The sequence below is a fragment of the Lithobates pipiens genome, unplaced genomic scaffold, assembly GCF_037356315.1.
Source record: "Lithobates pipiens isolate NorthernLeopardFrog02 unplaced genomic scaffold, aLitPip1_a1.2 Scaffold_19, whole genome shotgun sequence".
NCBI classification, from domain to species: Eukaryota; Metazoa; Chordata; class Amphibia; order Anura; family Ranidae; genus Lithobates; species Lithobates pipiens.
Window position 1 is genome coordinate 565094288 of NW_027507764.1, and position 24806 is coordinate 565119093.

At 44.9% G+C, this 24806-nt stretch overlaps 1 protein-coding gene across 1 annotated transcript in view; it reads left to right on the top strand.

The window, feature by feature from the left end:
• Positions 1-236: 236 nt before the first annotated feature.
• Positions 237-24806, top strand: part of TG (thyroglobulin) — a 483762-nt gene continuing 459192 nt past the window's right edge. Inside the window, exon 1 of the mRNA XM_077493367.1 lies at positions 237-342. Within this exon, the coding sequence (XP_077349493.1) occupies positions 279-342 (64 nt within the window). The 5' untranslated portion in view covers positions 237-278. The remainder of the gene's footprint in view (positions 343-24806) is intronic.

Below are 24806 nucleotides of genomic sequence, written 5' to 3' on the forward strand. Positions count from 1 at the left end.
AAAAAAAAATAAAAAAAAATAAATGATCTTTTGGATATTCCTTTGAGTTTATTGCACATATTTTTTATTTTTTTACCCGCCTAATGGTTAATGTAGCAGACACTTCATCCCACTCCAATAAACATGTAATAGCTTACCTGCGTCAGTGCATGAGTCTGCAAGTTAGTCCACTACAACCCCCCTCCCCCTTTCCAGCTATATAAGACGCAGCAGGATTTCTGAACCTTTGCTGGTCCATCACCCCCGACTGACTCTGGAGGGGCAAAAACACAGACATAATGACCCGGCTATCTATTATCACCTTAATCTGCATCATCGGTACGGCTTCTGCTACAATAGCAGGTGAGTAAAGACTGGGTGTATCTTACTGATATAGATAGCATCTATTACCTGCTTGTTTTACTAGTATAAGGTGAACAGTTTTTATTTTATTTTTTTTATAGTTCAGACAGTTTATTGACTGACCTGGATAAGATGAATGTATGCTCAGACTACCAAACCAGTATTAGGGGGGCATATTAACCACTTGCTTACCGGGGACTTTCACCCTCTTCCCGCCCAGGCCAATTTTCAATTATATAAGAGATGAACCATAAAGGATATGTATGGATTTTTATACTGTCCTGTAAAACGATTTTGTGTATTATTTTTGTGAATAAATTTGTAATATATTTTTTACTCACATTTTGGTCTGTCTTAAAAGTCCCGCTGTACCGGGGGGGGGAGACTGTGATCTCCTTGTTAGGGGATCTTTCTATTTAGGCCAATTTTCAGCTTTCAGCGCTGTCACTCTTTGAATGACAATTGTACGGTAATACAACACGGTACCCAAATTACATTTTTATAATTTTTTTCACACAAATCGTTTTCTTTTGGTGGTATTTAACCACTTACAGACCGGAAGATTTTCCCCCTTAATGACCAGGCCGTTTTTTGCGAAACGGCACTGCGTCGCTTTAACTGACAATTGCGCAGTCGTATGACATTGTACCCAAACATAGTTGACGTCCATTTTTTTTTCCACAAATAGAGCTTTATTTTGGTGGTATTTGATCACCTCCGTGGTTTTTATTTTTTTGCGCTATAAACAAAGAGCTACAATTTTGAAAAAAATAAATAAATTGTTTTTTTTTAATATATATATAATAAATATCCCCCCCCCCAAAAAAAAAAAAATATTCTTCATCAGTTTAGGCCAATATGTATTCTTCTACATATTATTGGTTATAAAAAAATCGCAATAAGCGTATAACAGAGAGATTACATCACTAAGGGAGGAGGTGGCAGCTTCCTTATGGGTAGAGCTCCAAAGGGAGGAAACTAAGGGGAAAGTAATACTGGGAGTATGCTATAGGCCCCCTAACCTGAGGGAGGAGGGGGAGACGAAACTCCTATCACAATTTGGATTAGCGGCAAGGATGGGAAGTGTCATCATAATGGGGGATTTTAATTATCCAGACATAGACTGGGCGGAGGGAACCATGCATTGGTCTAAGGCGCACGAGTTCCAGAATGTCTTGCAGGACAATTACATGGGTCAGATGGTAGATACGCCAACTAGAAACAAAGCGTTACTAGACCTACTGATTACCAACTATACAGTAAGAAAATAAAAAAACAAAAGAACCGCGCTCTTCTCAAAAACAAAACCTAAAGCATAAACACACACCTTCCCCCGGAGACTACAGTCTCAGCCGGGAAGCTGTATATGAGAAGGAGCTATAAGATATAACCCAATTGTGCATTTATAATAGATACAAAACTCCATTAGCCTCCTATGACAAACATATTCAATCATAAGTTAGAGTAGATTAAATACAAAATGTGAAAAAAACCTGTGGAAAAAAACATAAAAATGAATAATCAAATGTGTCGTGTATAACAGTCCTCAAAAGAAGGTTCATCTGTGTCACACACGTTATGACTGCAAAACACCACGTGTCAATTGAAGTGTTCAAAGGGAATGGTTCTCCAATTCGTGAAGCATGTCAAAGTGCACCGGCACCAAAGGCCAAAATGGCTCCTTACCAGATATCACAAGTTAACTCGTATATCAGAAGTGAAGACAGACTGTACACATTCCTCAATCCTCCAATCGCCACAATTCTTTAGAGTCACCATTCAATGTCAAAGACTCCAATCCATATATGGTAAGTGATCCACCATAAGAGAGAAAAAAACGCTCCAATAGTATAAAATCGCTTATTTAATAAAAAAATATAACTCATGAAATAACACTTACAAACATGCAGCAAGGTATGGCTTTTTCAAATGGGAGGCGTCGGCCGTACGCACATCTCCACCGGCCTATCCTTTTCCAAATGGTATGGATCACAACTCTCAAGGCAATAACAGCGCGTCACACCGCCCATTTGTTTTTGAGAAGAGCGCGGTTCTTTTGTTTTTTATTTTCTTAACCACTTGCCGACCGCCGCACGACGATGTACGTCGATAGAATGGCACAGGCAGGCATAAGGGCTTACATGTACGTCCTTGCCTGCCCGCGGGTCGGGGGCCCGATCGGGCCCCCGCCCGGTGCCTGCGGCGGTCGGTATTCGTTCGGGAGCGATCCCGGACGAGGGGACGGCCATTCATTCATGGCCACCCCCTCGCGATCGCTCCCGACGAATGAAAATGTCCGGTGACATCACTTCCTCTCCTGTAATGTAAACACAGGTGAGGAAGTGATGTATTCTCTCCTCCGTGTCGGTATTTTTCATTCCGGCACCGAGGAGAGAGCATCGGTGAGTTGCACAAGCACTACACTACACAGTAGAACATGCCAGGCACACTCACACCCCCCCTTTACCCCCCGATCACCCCCCAATTACCCCTGCCCCCCCAGTCACAGTGACACCAATTGCTTTTTTTTTTTTTTTTTTTGCATTGGTGTCATTTGTGACTGTAATAACTGTTAGGGCAGTTAGGGTTAGCCCCCTTTAGTTCTAATGTGCCCCCCTAACCCCCCCAATAAAGGTTTAACCCCGTGATCACCCCCCCTCGCCAGTGTCACTAAGGCTGGGTTCACATTGCAGCGGTTTATGAGAACGAATGTGATTCGCACCGCACTGCAGTGCAAATCACATCCGATCTCTGTGCGATTCGAGTTCAGCCATACAGATAGTATGGCTGAATTCGTGTCGCACCCACCGCAAATTCGCACGGGACCCTTTTTTTGGCCCGCAGCAGAATCGGATCGCATGGGTGTTCACACCATGCGATCCGAGTTTGCAGATCGCACTGCGATATGCGAACTGATCTGGGGGTGTCATTAACATTTCACTGACACTCCCAGCAGTTCGCATAGGGCAGTGTGAACTGCCGCCGGGAGGCATGCGATGCGGGAACCCGCCGCGGATTCATGGCGTTCCCGCATCGCTCCAGTGTGAACCCAGCCTAATAAGCGATCATTTTTCTGATCGCTGTATTAGTGTCACAGGTGACGCTAGTTAGGCAGGTAGGTATTTAGGTTCGCCGCAGCTTTTTATAGCGCCAGGGACCCCCATATACTACCGCATAAAGCCCCCTGATTTCCCCCTAGTTAACCCTTTCACCAGTGATCACCATATAACTGTTACAGGTGACGCTGGTTGGTTTAGTTATTTTTTTATAGTTTCAGGGCACCCGCCATTTATTACCTAATAAAGGTTTAACCCCCTGATCACCCGGCGGGTGTCATTTGTGACTGTAATAACTGTTAGGGCAGTTAGGGTTAGCCCCCTTTAGTTCTAAGGTACCCCCCTAACCCCCCCAATAAAGGTTTAACCCCGTGATCACCCCCGTCGCCAGTGTCACTAAGGCTGGGTTCACATTGCAGCGGTTTATGAGAACGGATGTGATTCGCACCGCACTGCAGTGCAAATCACATCCGATCTCTGTGCGATTCGAGTTCAGCCATACAGATAGTATGGCTGAATTCGTGTCGCACCCGCCGCAAACTCGCACGGGACCCTTTTTTGGTCCGCAGCAGAATCGGATCGCATGGGTGTTCACACCATGCGATCCGAGTTTGCAGATCGCACTGCGATATGCGAACTGATCTGGGGGTGTCATTAACATTTCACTGACACTCCCAGCAGTTCGCATAGGGCAGTGTGAACTGCCGCCGGGAGGCATGTGATGCGGGAACCCGCCGCGCATTCGTGGCGTTCCCGCATCGCTCCAGTGTGAACCCAGCCTAATAAGCGATCGTTTTTCTGATCACTGTATTAGTGTCACAGGTGACGCTAGTTAGGCAGGTAGGTATTTAGGTTCGCCGCAGCTTTTTATAGCGCCAGGGACCCCCATATACTACCGCATAAAGCCCCCTGATTGCCCCCTAGTTAACCCTTTCACCAGTGATCACCATATAACTGTTACAGGTGACGCTGGTTGGTTAGTTATTTTTTTATAGTTTCAGGGCACCCGCCATTTATTACCTAGTCTCACTAGTGTACCCCTAAATTTAGGGGTGTCTACTTTCCAAAATGGGGTCATTTGGGGGGGGGTTTGTGCCATCTTGGCATTTTATGGCCTTCAAAACTGTAACGCCCTTAGAAAGCCTGAAGGCGGTGCTTGGTTTTCGGGGCCCCGTACGCGGCTAGGCTCCCAAAAAGTCCCACATATGGGGTATCCCCGTACTCAGGAGAAGCAGCAGAATTTATTTTGGGGTGTCATTTCACATATGCCCATGGCATGCGTGAGCAATATATCATTTAGTGACAACTTTGTGAAAAAAAAAAAAAAAAAAGTTTGTAATTTTCCCGCAACTTGTGGCAAAATATAAAATATTCCATGGACTCAACATGCCTCTCAGCAAATAGCTTGGGGTGTCTACTTTCTAAAATGGGGTCATTTGTGGGGGTTTTGTGCCATCTTGGCATTTTATGGCCTTCAAAACTGTAATAGGTAGTGAGGAGTGAAGTCAAATATTTACGCCCTTAGAAAACCTGAAGGCGGTTCTTGGTTTTCGGGGCCCCGTACGTGGCTAGGCTCCCAAAAAGTCCCACATATGTGGTATCCCCGTACTCAGGAGAAGCAGCAGAATTTATTTTGGGGTGTCATTTCACATATGCCCATAGCATGTGTGAGCAATATATCATTTAGTGACAACTTTGTGTAAAAAAAAAAAAAAAAAATTATTTTTTGTCAATATTCAATCGCTTGAGGCAAAAAAATAAAATATTCAATGGGCTCAACATGCCACTTATCAATTTCCTTAGGGGGTCTACTTTCCAAAATGGGGTCATTTGGGGGGGTTTTGTACTGCCCTGCCATTTTAGCACCTCAAGAAATGAGATAGGCAGTCGTAAACTAAAAGCTGCGTAAATTCCAGAAAACGTACCTTAGTTTGTAGATGTGACAACTTTTGCGCAAACCAATAAATATACAGTTATTGACTTTTTTTTTTACCAAAGACATGTGGCTGAATACATTTTGGCCTAAATGTATGACTAAAATTGAGTTTATTGGATTTTTCTAATAACAAAAAGTAGAAAATATCATTTTTTTTCAAAATTTGCGGTCTTTTTACGTTTATATCGCAAAAAATAAAAATCGCAGAGGCAATCAAATACCATCAAAAGAAAGCTCTATTTGTGGGAAGAAAAGGACGCAAATTTTGTTTGGGTACAACATTGCATGACCGCGCAATTACCAGTTAAAGCAGCGCAGTGCCAAATTGTAAAAAGACCTCTGGTCATTTACCAGCAAAATGGTCCGGTCTGAAGGTGGTTAATATATATTTTTGGTATATAATAGAACTGCAGCACTGAAGTGAATTGATTTTCTGTTTTATCACATTACTGTAGCGCGATTTTTTCTTTTCTTTTACTACCAACTATACAGACCTGATCACGGATGTGGAAATACGGGGCAATTCAGGAAACAGTGATAACAGGTCAATTAGCTTCAGTATAACTCACACAAATGGGAAACATAAGGGGAATACAAAGACACTGAATTTCAAAAGAGCCAACTAAACTACAAACCTTACATGACCTAAAAAATCCCAAAATAGAGGTTATTTTCATATTTTCTCAACTACAAACCTTGCTAGAAGATATTAATTAAGATAAACTCTTGGGAACAAAGCACACGGAGGAGAGATGGGTTTGCCTTAAGAGCATATTAAATAAGGCCATTAGTCAGTGCATCCTATTGGGTAGTAAATTTAAAAGAGCGAACAAAAGTCCTGGGTGTCCTAGCTCCAATGTAAGAATGTATACAAAAGCAAAGGAGAAGGCCTTCAAATACAAGGTTGAGGGATCATCATCAGCATTCAGACTTTATAAAGAATGCAACAAGAAATGTAAGGGTGCAATTAGGGAGGCTAAGATAGAACACGAAAGACACATAGCGGAGGAGAGCAAAATAAATACTATAAAGTGGAAGTAAACTCCCCCATCGTTTTCAGCCAAGGAAGCTGCCATCTTTGCCTCTGTTTAATCTTCAACTGCTATGGTGCTGTACAAGTGATTCGTTATGACACCAGCCATTGGATGGTTTGATAGTTTGGCTGAGAGCACAGCCAATGTGCAGTTAGCATTCCCGGCATGCCTTTTTTTTTTTTAACTGTTTAAATCGATGGGTTTACTTCCACTTTAAGTATGTAAACCGTAAAAAAGGGAGGACAGATCATATTGGCCCCATAAAGAATGAGGAAGGACATCTGGTTACAAAGGATGGGGAGATGGTGAAGGTATTGAATTTCTTCTTCTCCTCAGTCTTCACAAGGGAATAGGGGGGCTTCAGTAACCAAAACTGCAGTGTTTATCCTCATGACACATCACAGGAAGCATCTCCATGGTTAACAGAGGACAGAACTAAAATTAGACTTGTAATTGCCAGACCATTGTTCCTAATTTTTACTGACAGTCTACTGACTGGAATGGTACCAGCTGATTGGAGAAAAGCCAATGTAGCACCAATATTTAAAAAGGGTCCAAAATACATCCCTGGGATTTACTGACCAGTTAGCCTAACATCAATAGTATGCAAGCTCTTGGAGGGGATGATAAGGGACGATATACATGATTTTAGTAATGAGAACGGAATCATTAGCAGTAATCAGCATGGATTCATGAAGAATCGTTCTTGCCAAACCAATTTATTAACATTTTATGAGGAGGGGAGCTACCATCTAGATAAAGGAAGGCCCGTAGACGTGGTATATCTGGATTTTGCAAAAGCATTTGACACAGTTCCCCATAAACTTTTACTGTACAAAATAAGGTCTGTTGGCATGGACCAGAGTACATGGATTGAAAACTGGCTACAAGGGCGAGTTCAGAGGGTGGTGATAAATGGGGAGTACTCGGAATGGTCAGGGGTGGGTAGTGGGGTCCCCCAGGGTTCTGTGCTGGGACCAATCCTATTTAATTTATTCCTAAACGACCTGTAGCATGGGATAAACAGTTCAATCTCTGTATTTGCAGACAATACTAAGCTAAGCAGGGCAATAACTTCTCCGCAGGATGTGGAAACCTTGCAAGTAGATCTGAACAAATGAATGGGGTGGGCAACTACATGGAAAATGAGGTTCAATGTAGAAAAATGTAAAATAATGCATTTGGGTGGCAAAAATATGAATGCAATCTATACACTGGGGGGAGAACCTCTGGGGGAATCTAGGATGGAAAAGGACCTGGGGGCCCTAGTAGATGATAGGCTCAGCAATGCCAAGCTGCTGCTAACAAAGCAAACAGAATATTGGCATTAAAAAGGGGATCAACTCCAGAGATAAAACTATAATTCTCCCGCTCTACAAGACTCTGGTCCGGCCGCACCTGGAGTATGCTGTCCAGTTCTGGGCACAAGTCCTCAGGAAGGATGTACTGGAAATGGAACGAGTACAAAGAAGGGCAGCAAAACTAATAAAGGGTCTGGAGGATATTATTAAATTAAAATGTGTAGTTTAAAAGGTGTTGTCAAGCACTGGTAAGTAGTGATGGACGAACTTCCGACGGGACGTTTCGCGAAAGCGAAATGCGAACGGACCCAAACGTTCGCGAAACCGAACGTTCGCCGCGGGCCCCATTGACTTCAATGGGAGGCGAACTTTGCAAACCTTCATGTCGAATTTGCGGCCACGTGGTAATTATTAGGGGGTAAAACGTAGTCCCACCATCTGGACAATGACATAATACATGTATGAGGTGAATTTGGGATCGATAACTACAAGCATTTTTATTTTATTTGGGAAATTGTTCTAACAATTCAGGACTATGGAGCTAATGAAGGCAATGGAGGAGAGGGAAGGTCAGGGACCAGGGTAGGCAAAGAAGAGGGTGCAGGAGATGATCACCAGCAGCGTGACATACCGGAATGACACATGCACCGTGATAGAGGCATCTGACAGCAGCACCGTAATACAGAGCACTGACAGCAGCACCGTGACATACAGCGCTGACAGCAGCACCGTGACATACAGCGCTGACAGCAGCACCGTGACATACAGCGCTGACAGCAGCACCGTGACATACAGCGCTGACAGCAGCACCGTGACATACAGCGCTGACAGCAGCACCGTGACATACAGCGCTGACAGCAGCACCGTGACATACAGCGCTGACAGCAGCACCGTGACATACAGCGCTGACAGCAGCACCGTGACATACAGCACTGACAGCAGCACCGTAAGCAGCCCCAGGAGGAAGTCAGCACAGCACAGGGATGGTGTGATCCCCTCATAATAAGAACCCCCAGGAGGAAGTCAGCACAGCACAGGGATAGTGTGATCCCTTCATAATAAGAACCCCCAGGAGGAAGTCAGCACAGCACAGGGATATCATAAGCAGCCCCAGTAGAAATATGACACCGCTCAACCTCTTCAAAGAGGAGGGTAGGGGCATATAGTACGGTGTGCTTTTTTGGGTCAAGGAAGTGAGCCAAATGAATTAAGAAGGTCTGTGTGCTTGATTAAAAAAATAGTTTATAGACATATACATGGTCTACTGGTCACATGTGTTGAATTCCTCCGAGATCCATGCCTCATTCATTTTTAGAAATGTGAGGTAGTTAACACTGTCGTGAGCTAGGCGAGTACGCTTATCGGTCACAATCCCCCCTGCTGCGCTGAACGTCCTTTCGGACAGGACACTGGATGAGGGGCAAGCCAACAGTTCGATTGCAAATTGGGCAAGCTCTGGCCAGAGGTCAAGCCTGCCCACCCAGTAGTCTAGGGGTTCATCACTCCTCAGAGCGTCCACATCGGCCGTTAACCCAATGTAGTCGGACACCTGACGGTCTAGGCGTTCCCTGATGCTGGATCCGGATGACACCTGTCGATGGGTCGGCTGAAAGAATGACCTCATATCCGAAGTCACCAACACATCTTCAAACCGGCCTCTTCTTGCAGGCGCTGTTGGATTGGTACCCGCAAATCCTTCTCTGGGAGTGGGAATTGCTCCTCTGCCAGCGCACGCAAAAGCAGAATGCAGCATTTCTCGAAGCAAGGCCTGGAAGTGCTGCATTCTGACAGCCCTCTGCGACGGCGGTAACATTTCCGCCATTTTGTGTTTGTACCGGGGGTCTAAGTACGTTGCCACCCAGTACTGGTCCTTGACCCTCATGCTTTTTATACGGGGGTCCCTATTAAAACACTGGAGCATGAAGGCCCCCATTTGCACTAAAGTGGAAGCGGTGTGGTGGCCTGGCTCCTGCTCATCATCCAGGATAATGTCGTCCTCTTCATTCTCCTCTCCCCATCCTCGCACAACAGGGATCCCAGAAAGGTTTAAAGCATGCTCTTCTTGCTCCTGCTCATCCGCCCCGGCACCATCCTCCTCTGACTCCTCATCAGACTCCTGTTGTTGACTTGTCTCAGATAGAGTAGCCCCCCCTGGGAATTCATCCAGCATTGCGACTTCCTCATCTTCCCGCTCCTGCTCCTCCACAGCCTGATCAATGACACGACGCAATGCACGCTCCAGAAAGAAGGCATAAGGTACCATGTCACTGATGGCGCCATGGCTGCGACTGACCAGTTTGGTGATCTCCTCAAATGGCCGCAGAAGTCTGCATGTGTCGCGCATGAGCAGCCACTGGCGCGGTGAAAAAAAACCCAGCTCCCCAGAACCGTTTCTTTCGCAGAGTTCATACAGGTAGACGTTAACTGCACGTTTCTGCTGGAGCAGCCTATCAAGCATATAGAAGGTTGAGTTCCATCGCGTCGGGCAATCGCAAATAAGACGTCTGACCGGCAGATGGTGTCGCCGCTGAATGTCAGCAAGGCGAGCCATGGCCGTGTAAGATCTTCTGAAATGGGCCGAGATTTTCCTTGCCTGCCGCAAGATGTCCTGGACCCCAGGGTATTTGACAAGGAATCGCTGCACGACCAAGTTTAAGACGTGTGCCATGCACGGCACGTGCGTGATTTTGCCCTGTTTCAATGCGCTAAGCAGATTGGCACCGTTGTCACACACCACTTTACCAACTGTCAAATTGAGCGGTGTTAGCCACTCATCTGCCTGTGAACGCAAAGCTGAAAGGAGTGCCGGGCCAGTGTGGCTCTTTGCTTCCAGGCACAACAGACGCAGCACGGCATGGCAACGTCTCACCTGGCATGTGGAATAGGTTCTGGGGAGCTTGGGCGGTGCAGCGGAAGAGACGCTAGCAGCGGAAAAGGAGGAGGCAGCTGAGGAGGAGAGGGAGGAGGATGGAGTAGGAGGAGGAGAAGAAGAGTCAGGCCTGCATGCAATCCGTGGCGGTAAAACCAAATCTACACGGGTGCCACGGGTTACATGCTTGACGGCCGTCAGAAGGTTCACCCAGTGGGCAGTAAAACTGATATACCTTCCCTGCCCGTGTTTGCTAGACCACGTGTCTGTGGTCAGATGTATCTTGGCACCGACACTGTGTGCCAGAGATACATTCACTTGCCGCTGAACATGGCCATATAGCTCTGGGATGCACTTCTCTGAGAAATACTTCCTTCCTGGGACCTTCCATTGTGGTGTTCCAATGGCCACAAATTTGCGAAAGGCCTCCGAGTCCACCAGTTTATATGGCAGTAGTTGGCGGGCTATGAGTTCTGACAAGCCAGCCGCCAACCGTTGGGCAAGAGGGTTATCCGGCGTCATCATTTTTTTACGCTCAAACATTAGGCCCATGGAAGCCTGCCTTTTTGCAGAAAAATGTGAGCTTGGCGTGATGGAAGGTGGAGTGGAGGACAATTGTGAGGAGAGAGGAGAAGGAGAAGTAGAAGACGAGGCTGGACGGTGAGAGCCTGCAGTGTGGCTTTGTGTGTTCCGTTGCTCCCACTGGGCTCGGTGATGGCTGCTCATGTGCCTTCTTAAGGCGGTCGTCCCTAGGTGAGTATTGGGCTTACCGCGACTAACGCGTTGACTGCAAAGATTGCAGATGGCAACGCTATTGTCAGCAGCGGACACGTTAAAAAAAGCCCACACTGCGGAGCCATGTGCCGGTGTCCTGGGAGCGCCAGATGTGACCGTACATGGTCGATGACTCGCTCCTGATACATTTGCAGTCTGCTTTGTCCCTGCTGTGCAATGTAAGTCATTGCTGCTTCTCCTCCCTATCTGCTGGTCCATATCTCCCTCTGAACTCCCCTCCTCTTCCTCTCTTGTGGGCACCCACGTGACATCACTAGACACGTCATCATCAACGTCACCTTCCCCACCGCTATAAGTAGAGATCTCGGAGTAGGCAGCAACACCGGGGACCAACCTCCTCCTTGGGCTGATCTGGGTACTGTCGTCAGACTGCTGAGTAGCGCTTGTTGCTACCTCCTCTTCCTGATCCAATACCAAGAGTGGCTGCGCATCAGAAATGTCCTCTTGATATGGATCGGAAAATAATTCCAGTGACTCAAGCGGAAGGTATGTGGTGGTGGTGGTGGTGGTCGTGTTGTTGGTGGTAGTGTCTTTGGGGGTGCACATAGCAGAGAGTGAAGAAGAGGGTGCAGATCGAGAGGATGAGGAGGGTGCAGAAGAGTAAGGCTGAGCGAGCCACTCAACCAAGTCTGGTGCATCCTTTAAAGTAATTGAACGCACCTTCTGCAACTTCCCACTTTGGCTCAAGCCTGTTGCTCCTGCCCTACCCCTACCACCCCTGCGGAAGGGCCTGCCTCTTCCTCTGCCTGTCATTTTTTAAATGACCCTGTGACAAAACTCTTAGTCCCTATACCGATGAAGGACTGCTGCAGTATAGGGCAGCAGTCAGCAGTGGTGCACGTCAACCCTATTTATTGTGGACCGATAGCGGTCCTTACAGAACAGCAGACTGTACCGCACTCAAGCCTATGTACCGTAGCACCCTATACCAAGTTACCAGTCCTTATAAGAACTTTTGTGGACCAAGCAGGTTGTGTATTAGTGTTTAGCAGACTGTACGTCAGTCCCTATACCGCTGAAGGACTGCTGCAGTATAGGGCAGCGGTCAGCAGTGGTGCACGACAACCCTATCTATTGTGGACCGATAGCGGTCCTTACAGAACAGCAGACTGTACCGCACTCAAGCCTATGTACCGTAGCACCCTATACCAAGTTACCAGTCCTTATAAGAACTTTTGTGGAACAAGCAGGTTGTGTGTTAGTGATTAGCAGACTGTACGTCAGTCCCTATACCGCTGAAGGACTGCTGCAGTATAGGTGAGCGGTCAGCAGTGGTGCACGTCAACCCTATCTATTGTGGACCTATAGCGGTCCTTACAGAACAGCAGACTGTACCGCACTCAAGCCTATGTACCGTAGCACCCTATACCAAGTTACCAGTCCTTATAAGAACTTTTGTGGACCAAGCAGGTTGTGTATTAGTGTTTAGCAGACTGTACGTCAGTCCCTATACCGCTGAAGGACTGCTGCAGTATAGGGCAGCGGTCAGCAGTGGTGCACGTCAACCCTATCTATTGTGGACCTATAGCGGTCCTTACAGAACAGCAGACTGTACCGCACTCAAGCCTATGTACCGTAGCACCCTATACCAAGTTACCAGTCCTTATAAGAACTTTTGTGGACCAAGCAGGTTGTGTATTAGTGTTTAGCAGACTGTACGTCAGTCCCTATACCGCTGAAGGACTGCTGCAGTATAGGGCAGCGGTCAGCAGTGGTGCACGTCAACCCTATCTATTGTGGACCGATAGCGGTCCTTACAGAACAGCAGACTGTACCGCACTCAAGCCTATGTACCGTAGCACCCTATACCAAGTTACCAGTCCTTATAAGAACTTTTGTGGACCAAGCAGGTTGTGTATTAGTGTTTAGCAGACTGTACGTCAGTCCCTATACCGCTGAAGGACTGCTGCAGTATAGGGCAGCGGTCAGCAGTGGTGCACGTCAACCCTATCTATTGTGGACCGATAGCGGTCCTTACAGAACAGCAGACTGTACCGCACTCAAGCCTATGTACCGTAGCACCCTATACCAAGTTACCAGTCCTTATAAGAACTTTTGTGGAACAAGCAGGTTGTGTGTTAGTGATTAGCAGACTGTACGTCAGTCCCTATACCGCTGAAGGACTGCTGCAGTATAGGGCAGCGGTCAGCAGTGGTGCACGTCAACCCTATCTATTGTGGACCGATAGCGGTCCTTACAGAACAGCAGACTGTACCGCACTCAAGCCTATGTACCGTAGCACCCTACACAGACCAAGTTACCAGTCCTTATAAGAACTTTTGTGGAACAAGTGAGTTGTGAATGTTTAGCAGACTGCAGCAGAAGGGCAGCAGTCAAGTATAATATCCTTTCTATATTTGGAAGAAAGAATATTATACATGTACAAGCCTATTACTGTACCACTGATACCAGTCCTGAAAAGAACCTTTGTGGAACTAATAATAACAGCAAGTCTTTAAAATTACCCTCACTGCCTGACAACACTGCTTCCTTCCTGTCCCTATACAAATTGGCAAAAAAAGAGAACGATTAGTGGTTACTGGAACAGCTCTTTTGTGGACCTTGATAGTAACAGCTAATGATGATGATGATGATGATGATGATGAAAGACTAATCTGGCTGTCCCTGTAGCACACACCGTCCTTTCCCTTTCTCTAAACTGACAAAAGACACTCAGGCTGCTGCAAGAATCAGCAGCACAGCAAACCTATCAACACCTAACACCTATACCAGTCCTGAAAAGAACTTTTGTGTACCAAATAGCTAGTGGTTTATCTCTCCCTACTCCACACAGGAACCTGTCCCTATCGTAACAGAAGAAAGAATGTAAAATGGCCACCGGATCGGGTGTATTTATAGGTTAGGGGGAATGTCCAAGTGTCCATGTGCTGTCATGTCTCAATTGGCTGTCCTGTATCACATGATAAACGTGTCACCAAAGGTTAAAGTTCTTGTATACATTAAACACGTAAGTCCGCCGCGGCGAACGACGGAAAAAGGCGTTCGAACGTGCGGACCGCGAATGTCGGAAATTCGCCGCGAAACGACCGCCGGGCGAAACGTTCGTCCATCACTACTGGTAAGGAACTGGACGCTGCATGCCCTTCTCTCTCACAGGAGATTGCAGTCTGTGTGAAGACTGCTCTGGGCTTATCTACCAGTCTTTGATTTGATTGCCAATTATACCTCATTATGATCTGATTGGATCCTTGTGAATTTCATTCCTGTGAGAGGGGCTGCATGTCAGTGTAAAGTTGCATCTGATTCATTCTTTTGCAATTAATCCAGTGCTATTTACTTGCTTACCAGCAAGTTAACAACTGTTCGCATTTTCTGCTGTTTACAACCCTATGAGTTAACTTCTCCTGAAGAAGCGCTAATTTAAGCGTGGAACATGTCGAGCCACCATGTCAACTAATTTGGACCTACACGCCTGACTTTATCCCCGTGACAAGACTCAGCATATCTTTAACCAATTTATTACGTTCAGTGTGAAATCAATGGTTTTGTATTGCATCTCTGTATCTCATATTTAATTACGAGTCTTATTGGAGGATGTCAGATTTATCTTTGTGTAGGCTCTACTAGTACTACCTCTTTAAAAAAAATAAAAATCTTTTTGCACATGTAATTGTTCAACTTCTGTTATTTTGTTAAAATAAATAAAAAATGTTGTTACCTTTTAGATATAGTACTCATGTGCCTTCTAATGTCCACAAAATATTAGAGCCCTTTTTACGCAATCTGGAGGATATTAGTTATGAGGAAAGGTTGCGAGCACTGAACTTATTCTCTCTGGAGAAGAGACGCTTGAGAGGGGATATGATTTCAATTTATAAATACCGTACTGGTGACCCCACAATAGGGAGAAAAGGTTTTCGTGGAAGGGAGTTTAAAAAGACACGTGGCCACTCATTAAAATTAGAAGAAAAGAGGTTTAACCTTAAACTACGTAGAGGGTTCTTTACTGTAAGAGCGGTTAGGATGTGGAATTCCATACCACAGGTGGTGGTTTCAGTGGGGGACCGCTGAATCTATTAGATGAGTACCTGAACGACCACAACATACAGGGATAGACAATCTAATACTGACATATAATCACACACATAGGTTGGACTTGATGGACTTGTGTCTTTTTTCAACCTCACCTACTATGTAACTATGTATATTGTTCGTTTTGCACACAAGTTATAGTCTAAAAAATAGGGGACAGATTTATGGCATTTTTTTCTTATACTAGTAATGGTGGCGATCTGCGATTGTTAGCAGGACTGCGACATTGTGGACAGATCGGACACTTGACACTTTTTTTGGGACCATTGACATTTATACAGAGATCGGAGCTAAAAAAAAAAAAAAATCACTGATTACTGTTTAAATGTCACTGGCATTGAAGGAGTTAACACTAGGGAGCGATCAAGGGGTTAAATGTGTTCTCTGGGAGGTGTTTCTAACTGTGGGGGGAGGGGACTGACTGGAGGAGGAGAGAGCTCGCTGTTCCTAATCACTAGGAACAGACAATCACTCTCTTGTCCCCTGTCAGAATGGGGATATATTTGTTTACATTGACAGATCCCCGTTCTGGCTCGCTCCCGTGATTGCGGGTGGCCACACGCATCGGGTCTCCTCTGCGGGCAGGCGCGCTATGGCACTTAAAGGAGCTGACATACACCTACGGTGATTTGCATGAACGAGCTTACCTGTCGCAGTAGAATGATGGCGGCTGGTCAACAAGTGGTTAATCGCCACTGGGTTTTTTATTTTTTTGCTAAATAAATGAAAAAAAGACAGAAAATTGTTTTTTGAGCACTATGTTATGGATTTCTTTAATTGTGAGCCACATAAAAATCTAACTAATAAGTAATAGTCATTAGCCACATTCAACTGAACTTGTTCTGTAATGCTAAAGATGTTATCCAAGCCACTTCTTCAGTGACAATGTCCAATGGCGATTCAGTTCGCATTGTGCGTTATACAAGTATTTCATTCATTCATTCAATGGTCCGTCCCATTGGAACTGCAGAAGTGACTGGGGGCGGAGCGTCTTCAGTATTATAGAACAAGTCCGGCTGAATGTCACAACTACTACTAGATATGCCATGACCTGGATAAATGAGAACCTTCACAGACATACAGAATAGCCCGCGCTGGAAATTTCGGAGCAGTTCCCAGCAGCTGAGGGTAGGTTTCTAGGTGCTTACGTAGAAGGGTTGCATTACTTTACACCCATCACAAAAAAAGGTCCAGCTAATTGTGGAGGGGCTTCAAAGTTAAGCATTCAACTAAAAAAAATAAAAAAATAACTTTTGCAACTCCAGCAGTTTTGGTCCATGAAAAAGTAAAAGACTTCCCTAAAGGCCAACATTGTCCTATGGGTTGAAAAATAATGCTTTCCCCAAAAGTGCAGTCAGATCAATTCCCTGTATCAAATTTACATTTAATAAGAAGACCCGTAACTTGTAAGAAAATAATCTGTTCTTTTTTTTTTTTTTATTCCGTTATTGATTTTGCCATCACTACCTCACATGGGTGGGCATTCCATGGCTAACCCGCATTTACTGCAAAGAACCCCTCCCTAGACTAATTGTAAAACCTTCTTTTCATATGCAGCTGATGTCCCTTTATCCATTGTAAATTGGAATAAAACGGGCCATCCATTTATCCATTGCTGTTGGAAGAAAAAGTTACAAAGTATCTAAACACAAGAACAATATTGTAATACATTGCATCTTCTCAGTTTTTAGGTATGGTGGCTGCATTATGCCGCGTACACACGACCGGACTTTTTCACAGCAAAGGTCTGACGGAACGAGTTCGTCAGACAATTTGATCGTGTGTGGACTCCATCGGACCTTTGCTTGCCAAAAATCCGGCGGAATTTAGAAATAGAACATGTTTTAAATTTTCCCACCGGAACTCCGCCGGACCGAGAAATCCGTTCGTGTGTATGCTGGTCCAACGGACAAAAACCGACGCTAGGGCAGCTATTGGCTACTGGCTATGAACTTCCTTATTCTAGTCCGGTCGTACGTCATCCCATTCAAATCCGTCAGACTTTGGTGTGATTGTGTGTGTGTCCAAGTCCGTTCATTTGGAAAGTTCGTCGGAACTCCGCCGAAAGTCCGTCGGAAAGACCGTCGGACCTCGTCCCTCAAAAAGTCCAGTTGTGTGTACGCGGCATTCGTTTTCTTTATTCAAGATTTTTTTTTCCCCCATTATTTTGCTTTGATGACCTTTGATGATCTTGCTATATTTTTCTCTTGATGATCCTGGGATGACAATGCTGTACTGTATCTATGGAAGGGCAGTATTGTCACCCTAGATCAGGGGTCTCCAGATTTTCTAAACAAGGGGCCAATTTACTGTCCTTCAGGCTTTGGGGCAGACTGTGGCCAGTGGGCATAAACAATTCCACATCTTTGGTTTTGTGGAGGGGGGGGGGATAGCCCCATTTGTTGGTATTAGTGGGAGGAATAGTGCCCCATCATTGGTGTCAGTGGGGAGAATAGTGCCCCATCATTGGTGTCAGTGCGAGGAATAGTGTCCTCATCATTGGTGTCAGTGCAAGGAATAGTGCCCCATCATTGGTGTCAGTGGGGAGAATAGTGCCCCATCATTGGTGTCAGTGCAAGGAATAGTGCCCCATCATTGGTGTCAGTGCGAGGAATAGTGTCCCTGTCATTGGCGTCAGTTGGTGGAATAGTGTCCCCACCATTGGTGTCAGTTGGTGGAATAGTGTCCCCACCATTGGTGTCAGTTGGTGGAATAGTGTCCCCATCATTGGTGTCAGTGCGAGGAATAGTGCCCCATCATTGGTGTCAGTGGGAGGAATAGTGCCCCATCATTGGTGTCAGTGCGAGGAATAGTGCCCCATCATTGCCCATCATTGGTGTCAGTGGGGAGAATAGTGCCCCATCATTGGTGTCAGTGCGAGGAATAGTGCCCCATCATTGCCCATCATTGGTGTCAGTGGGGAGAATAGTGCCCCATCATTGGTGTCAGTGCAAGGAATAGTGTCCCCATCATTGGTGTCAGTGGGAGGAATAGTGTCTCCATCATTGGTGTCAGTGCAAGGAATAGTGTCCCCATCATTGGTGTCAGTGGGAAGAATAGTGTCTCCATCATTGGTGTCAGTTGGTGGAATAGTACTCAGAGGGACAAAGAAAGCTAAGCAAAGGGCCACATGTGGCCCCTGGGCTGCAGGTTGGAGACCACTGCTCTAGGCCAGTGCTACAGGTAGGATTGTATTACATCTGTTTCGTAAATGGAAAAATGTCTGTTGATCCTGCCAGAAATCAAGTCTGCTGATAAGTCCCTTTTCTTTACCTCTGAGGGATTACAGAACAACCTCCCATTATGTTATGAAAGACAATGAGGGGGAAGTTCTGCAGTTCTTAAAGATAGATGGGAACAATGTTGAGTGACAACAGTAAGTCTCAAATAACAGTAAATTATCAGTTTACTGGATTTATGGCAGAATCAACAGACTTTTTTGCATTTGACAAACGAATATAACAGAACATGTTCAGTGATATATTTAGCAGACCAAAAATGGAGCAAATAAGAGAAGTTTATTTTTGGGGATTGTGGACAAGCAGGGCCCTCCAATCCCTATTGAATTGTATTGTAACTCTATTGTCTCCCTCTAATCCTGCACATATTAATCCTGGATTATAATAACACACCAGTCCAGACTCTGGTTTCTTATGTTTAGCTCATATTTCTTTTCTACCACTAGATGTCACTAGAAGGACTGTATTCACTTTCTTGTGATAATAACCAATATAAAAACAGAACTAAACCCTGAAAACGATTTCTTCTTCTAGGAATGTAAATTAAAAGGAGAAGCCTATACAGTACAATACACACCTCCTTCTGAAAATGCCAACTGCCTGGCTAACTCTGCCTTCCATACTTTCCTGAGCTGGTGATCCAGAAGAAGCATGTAGCAAGTGAAGCGACAGGAAAGACCGTATTAAACCCTCGTTTTTTTTTTTTTTTTTTGTAGTTTAACGCCTTCGGGGGAAATTCTCAAAACTGGAGCAGGCAGAATCTGGGGCAGCTATGCATGGCAACCAATCGGCTTCTATCTTCAGCTAGTTCAGGTTTTCAGATCTGGAGTTTCAGACCCCAGATCTCTTCATAAAGAGGACCTGTCATGTGTATTATCGCAAGGAATGTTTACATTTCTTGCGATAGCAATAAACGTTATTACAATTTTTTTTTTTTTTTTTTTTTAAAAGGGACAGGGTAAAAATAAAAATTTAAATGAAAAATGTTTTAAAAAAATGCTCGTAATTTTTTTTTTTTTTTTTTTTTTTACACAGGGTAAAAAGAAAAAAAAAATAGTGGAATACAATAAAAAATAAAAATAGAAAAAATGATAAAATGTAAAAATTAATACATATAAATGCATACATAGATCACACCTACATATGTAAACGACGTTAAAACCACACATGTGAGGTATCACCGAGAACGTCAGAGCGAGAGCAATAATTCTACCAATAGACCTCCTCTGAATTTCTAAACTGGTAACTTGCAGAAGTTTTTTAAAGCGTCACCTATGGAGATTTTTAAGTACCGTAGTTTGGTGCCATTTGACGAGCATGCGCTATTTTAAAGTGTGACATGTTAGGTATCTATTTACTCGGCGTAACATCATCTTTCACATTTTACAATATTGGGCGATATATATATATATATAGAGAGAGAGAGAGATAGATAGATAGATAGATAGATAGATAGATAGATAGATAGATAGAGATCTAATGTTTTTATTTTCCTAACTCATTAAAAAGGTGTATTTTTTCTCCAAAAAATTACGTTTGAAAAATCACTGCACAAAAACCATGTGACTTAAAAAATTGCAACAACTGCCATTTTATTCTCAAAGGCCTCTGCTAAAAAAAAAAAAAAAAAAAATTCTCTCTCTCTCTCTCTCAGGAACAGCTTTTCACTAACACGTTTCACATCCCTCACTTGTGCTTAGTCATAGCTAAAGTGACATGTTGACACACGGCTATATATAGGATACATAAATGAAGTTGTCAACCTAAACCTAGCTGTGTGTAGCTAATGAAACACACATGGAAGTGATTATGGCAATTGAAATGGCTAGAGTGAAAAAAATGAACCCATATAATGCCAAAAAACTCGAAAAAAGGCCTTATTATAACTAGAACATGTTTAAACAAATGAAAAAGTAAAGAATGAAAAAAGGAAAAGTATATATAAATGAATGAATTAAATAATATTAATAATGATGGTGAACCAAAACCAAATAAAGAAGCGTATAAAACGAAAACAATTTAATTTGTAGACTAAAAAACATATCTGATGACAACATCACTATCATTATTCATATATGTGGAAAGTAATCATCTTGTTGCAAAATTCTTCAAATGTATTGATCACCAATCAATGTATGAATCAAATCAATTCAATAAGAACCAGATGGATAAGCCCTTTGAATTGTGCGTATAATGTATGTACCTGAATATCAAAAGATAGATTGGCCACTTCACTAAGTACACCTTTTCAATTGCTTGGTAACACAAATTGCTAATCAGCCAATCGCATGGCGGCCACTCAATGCATTTACCCTGCGTTCATACCTATGTGTTTTTTTGTGCATTTTGCAGTTTGCAGAAACGCACTACAGTCCATTTAACATGGTTTCCTATGGTACTAGTTCACATCTATGCGTTTTGCGGCCAGTGCGTTTTTGGAAAGGGTCTGGGACTTTTTTCCCGCAATTTACGGCTAATAAACTTCAATAGAGCTTCACCAGAAATGCAAGTGGTGCATTTTTGATGCAATTTTTTATGTATTTTGCGGTTCTTATTTTACCACTGTATATAGCTGGTTGCTAAGCAGGGGGCCGGGAAACTGACCACTGCGTCCTTAGCACCCGATGAGTCATCAGCTGTCAGCGGGGTTCCACGCTGAAAGCTGAATGTAAAAAAAAAATAGAAAATTGGTGGCAAAAAAATTAGCAAAAAAAATGGCGTGGGGTTCCCCCCCAGGTCCATACCAGGCCCTTCAGGTCTAGTATGGATTCAGAGGGGACGCCCATTGGAAAAAGAAAAAATGGCGTGGGGGTCCCCTCAAAATCCATACCAGACTCTTATCTGTGAATGCCGCCCAGCAGGTGGGGAAATGGAGGGGACCATTCCAGGCCACATGCCCTCAACATGGAAGGGGGTGCTTTGAGGCGAGGGGGCAAAGCACCTTGCCCCCATGTTGATGAGGACAAGGGCCTCTTCCTGACAACCCTAGCTGGTGGTTGTCGAGGTCTGTTGCCGGGGAGCTTATCGGAATCTGGAAGCCCCTCCTTTAAGAAGGGGCCTCCAGATCCCGGCTCCCCCTATTTCAATGGGTGTCGGGTACATTGTACCCCTACCCATTCACCAAAAAAGCAGTGAACTGTAATAAAAACACAAGAGCCAGTTTTTGACAATTCCTTTATTAATAGCTCTGTCTTCTCTAGCCGTCTCTTGCTGTCGTCTTCTCCTATCTGCCGTCTCCTCCTCGAGCTGGCTCTTTCTGGCCCCCTCCTTAGCAACCAGCTCTATACAGCAGTGAAGGTGTGTCCATAAGGGCGCACGGGTGCTGTCCCCTCTCTCCTGCCACCCCCTCTAGCACCAATAGATATATTCATGCATTGCATGAATCTATCTATGGCCGCTGCTGCCACCCCCTATTCAGACGCCCGGCCCCTTTTTCGGGCGCAGGGCACCTGAATTACAGCGGAGGGGGGTGGTTTTGAAGCACCTGATTAGAGCCACTGGCTCTAATAGGCATCAAAAAACTTGACCTGCGAGCGCCATGCTGGGCCCTCGCAGGTCAATCAGCTTAGAAAAATGAATGAATTTCCTAACACTAAACCACCTCTCCGCCAATCAGGTGCTCAGATCTGTTACCCGTCACCTGATTGGCTGAAACGACAGGCATTGTGATTGGACACCAGCATCCAATCATAGCAGAGGGCAGGAAGAGAGGACAGGAGAAGACATCAAGGAGCTGTCCCACCAAGACAGGTAAGTGCAGACGGCAGGCCCGGCGGGGGGCACTCTGGCAGCATTTGATATGGCACAGTGGCTGTGTTTGATGGGGCACAGTGGCGGCAATTGATGAGCAAAAGTGGCTGCATTTGTTGGGCACCAGTGGCTGCATATGATGGGCACAATGGCTATATATGATGGGCACAAGTGGCTGCATTTGATGGGCGCAGTGGCTGCATATGATGGGCACAAGTGGCTGCGTATGATGGGCACAAGTAGCTGCATTTGGTGGGCACAAGTGGCTGCATTTGATGGGCACAAGTGGCTGCATTTGACGGGCACCAGTGGCTGCATATGATGGGAACAAGTGGCTGCGTTTGATGGGCACAGTGGCTTCGTATGATGGGCACAAGTGGCTGCATTTGACGGGCACAGTGGCTGCATATGATGGGCACAATGGCTGCATTTGATGGGCACAGTAGCTACATTTGATGGGCACAGTGAGGCTGCAATTTATGGGGGGGGGGTGTTTCAGTATTTTTCAGTATGTTTGCGCCCCCCCCCCCCCCCCCAAAAAAAAAGAATTTGAGCACCAGCCGCCACTGATATACAGTGTGTTTTACAGTGCATTTAAAGAGAAAAAAATAGAGCACTTTTGGGATGTGGTGGATCGGGAGATTCGCATCATGGATGTGCAGCTGTCAAATCTGCAGCAACTGTGTGATGCTATCATGTCACTATGGACCAAAATCTCTGAGAAATGTTTCCAAAACCTTGTTGAATCTATGCCAAGAAGAATGAAGGCAGTTCTGAAGGCAAAAGGGGGTCCAACCCGGTACTAGTAAGGTGTATCTAATAAAGTGATCGGTGAGTGTAGATAGATAAAGGTGCACCATACAAGTTACAATTTTAGCATACACTCTCTTTACAATCATCTTCAGATCTACCAAAACTATGTAATATAGCCATTAATTAGTATGGTCCTCTGTTCTTTGCCCCGCTCCCTTTTCAAAAAAGCCTGAACCCCTCTTAAGCCCCATACACACTATTCAATTTTCTGCAGATTTTTTCCTTCAGATTTACCAAAACCATGTAGTACAAGGGCCTGCCTGATTGCATACAAATTGAAACTCTTAGGCCGCGTACACACGCGGGGACTGTTCGCCCAACTTTGTCCGCTGAACAGTGTTTGGGCGGACAGTCCGCTCGTGTGTGGGCTTTCAGCGGACAGTTTCAGCGAACAGTCTGCTGAACAAGGTTTTTCGGAATTTCCGAAAAACTGTCCGCTGAAACTTTGTTTCAGCGAACAGTCCCCTCGTGTGTAGGCTTGTTCGTCAAACTAAGTTCCGCGCATGCTCAGAAAGGATTTACACGCCGAAAGTTATAATGCAGTGTATAGGACGTCGTATTTTTCGTCCCGTCGTACGTGCCGTTCACGTCATCGCGCACGGTTTCAGCGGACTGTTCGTTCGTCGTGTGTGGCCATGTCCGTCCATGCTAATTTTGAGCGGACTGTTTGCTGAAACTGTTTGACGGACAAAGTTGGGCGAACAGTCCCCGCGTGTGTACGCGGCCTTAAGGTTTGACCTCCTATTATATGGTTTTGGTAAATCTGAAGACAAAAATCTGCAGAAAATCTAATAGAGTGTATGGGGTCTAACACATCAGGTTGAATGTACAAACCTACAATATCACAGGAAATCACTAAAGGTAATACTTAGTACCCAATAGTAGTGCTATATCAAAGAAAAGAGGTACCCAACCACTTAAAAAAGACAAACTTCATGTATAGTCACCCGATATTGTTGGTAACTAGGCAAGCATAAAATGGATCACGAATGGTAATAACACAATTTAGCATGCAATGTGATTAACAGTCAGGACTAGACATAAGATGACAATTAACGTCCAGATCAGTATAAACAGTATCAAGAACCCCTCAAGCACAGCAGTGAGCAGTAGTAAAGTTTAATCTACTGAGTGCTGGAACTATACTGCCAAACTGCATTCATGGTGGCGATGCTAGTCCTAGGCTGACTGGGTATGCACTGTCCAAAAGAAAATAAGGATAGTAGCGGAGGGGCAGGGAAACAAAGGGGGCTTGTGGAATAATTATTATGGGACAGGCAGTCCTTTGAAATGTTCTTCTTCCGGCTATCGTTGGGGCCCTTTAACCACTTCCCGACCGGCGCACACCAATGTACGTCAGCAGAATGGCACGGACAGGCAAATGGGTGTACCTGTACGTCCCTACAAAATTTGCCGCCATGCCTTCGTGTGTGCACCGGTCGGGTCCTCCATGAGTTGGATCACCACGGGGATACCCGCAATCGCCTCACGGGGAGGAAGAACAGGGAGATGCTAATGTAAACAAGCATCTCCCCGTTCTGCCTAGTGACAGTGTCACTGATCTGTGCTCACTGTGATCAATAAGTATGGCATTGGATGTGGTATGGATTGGTGTCCT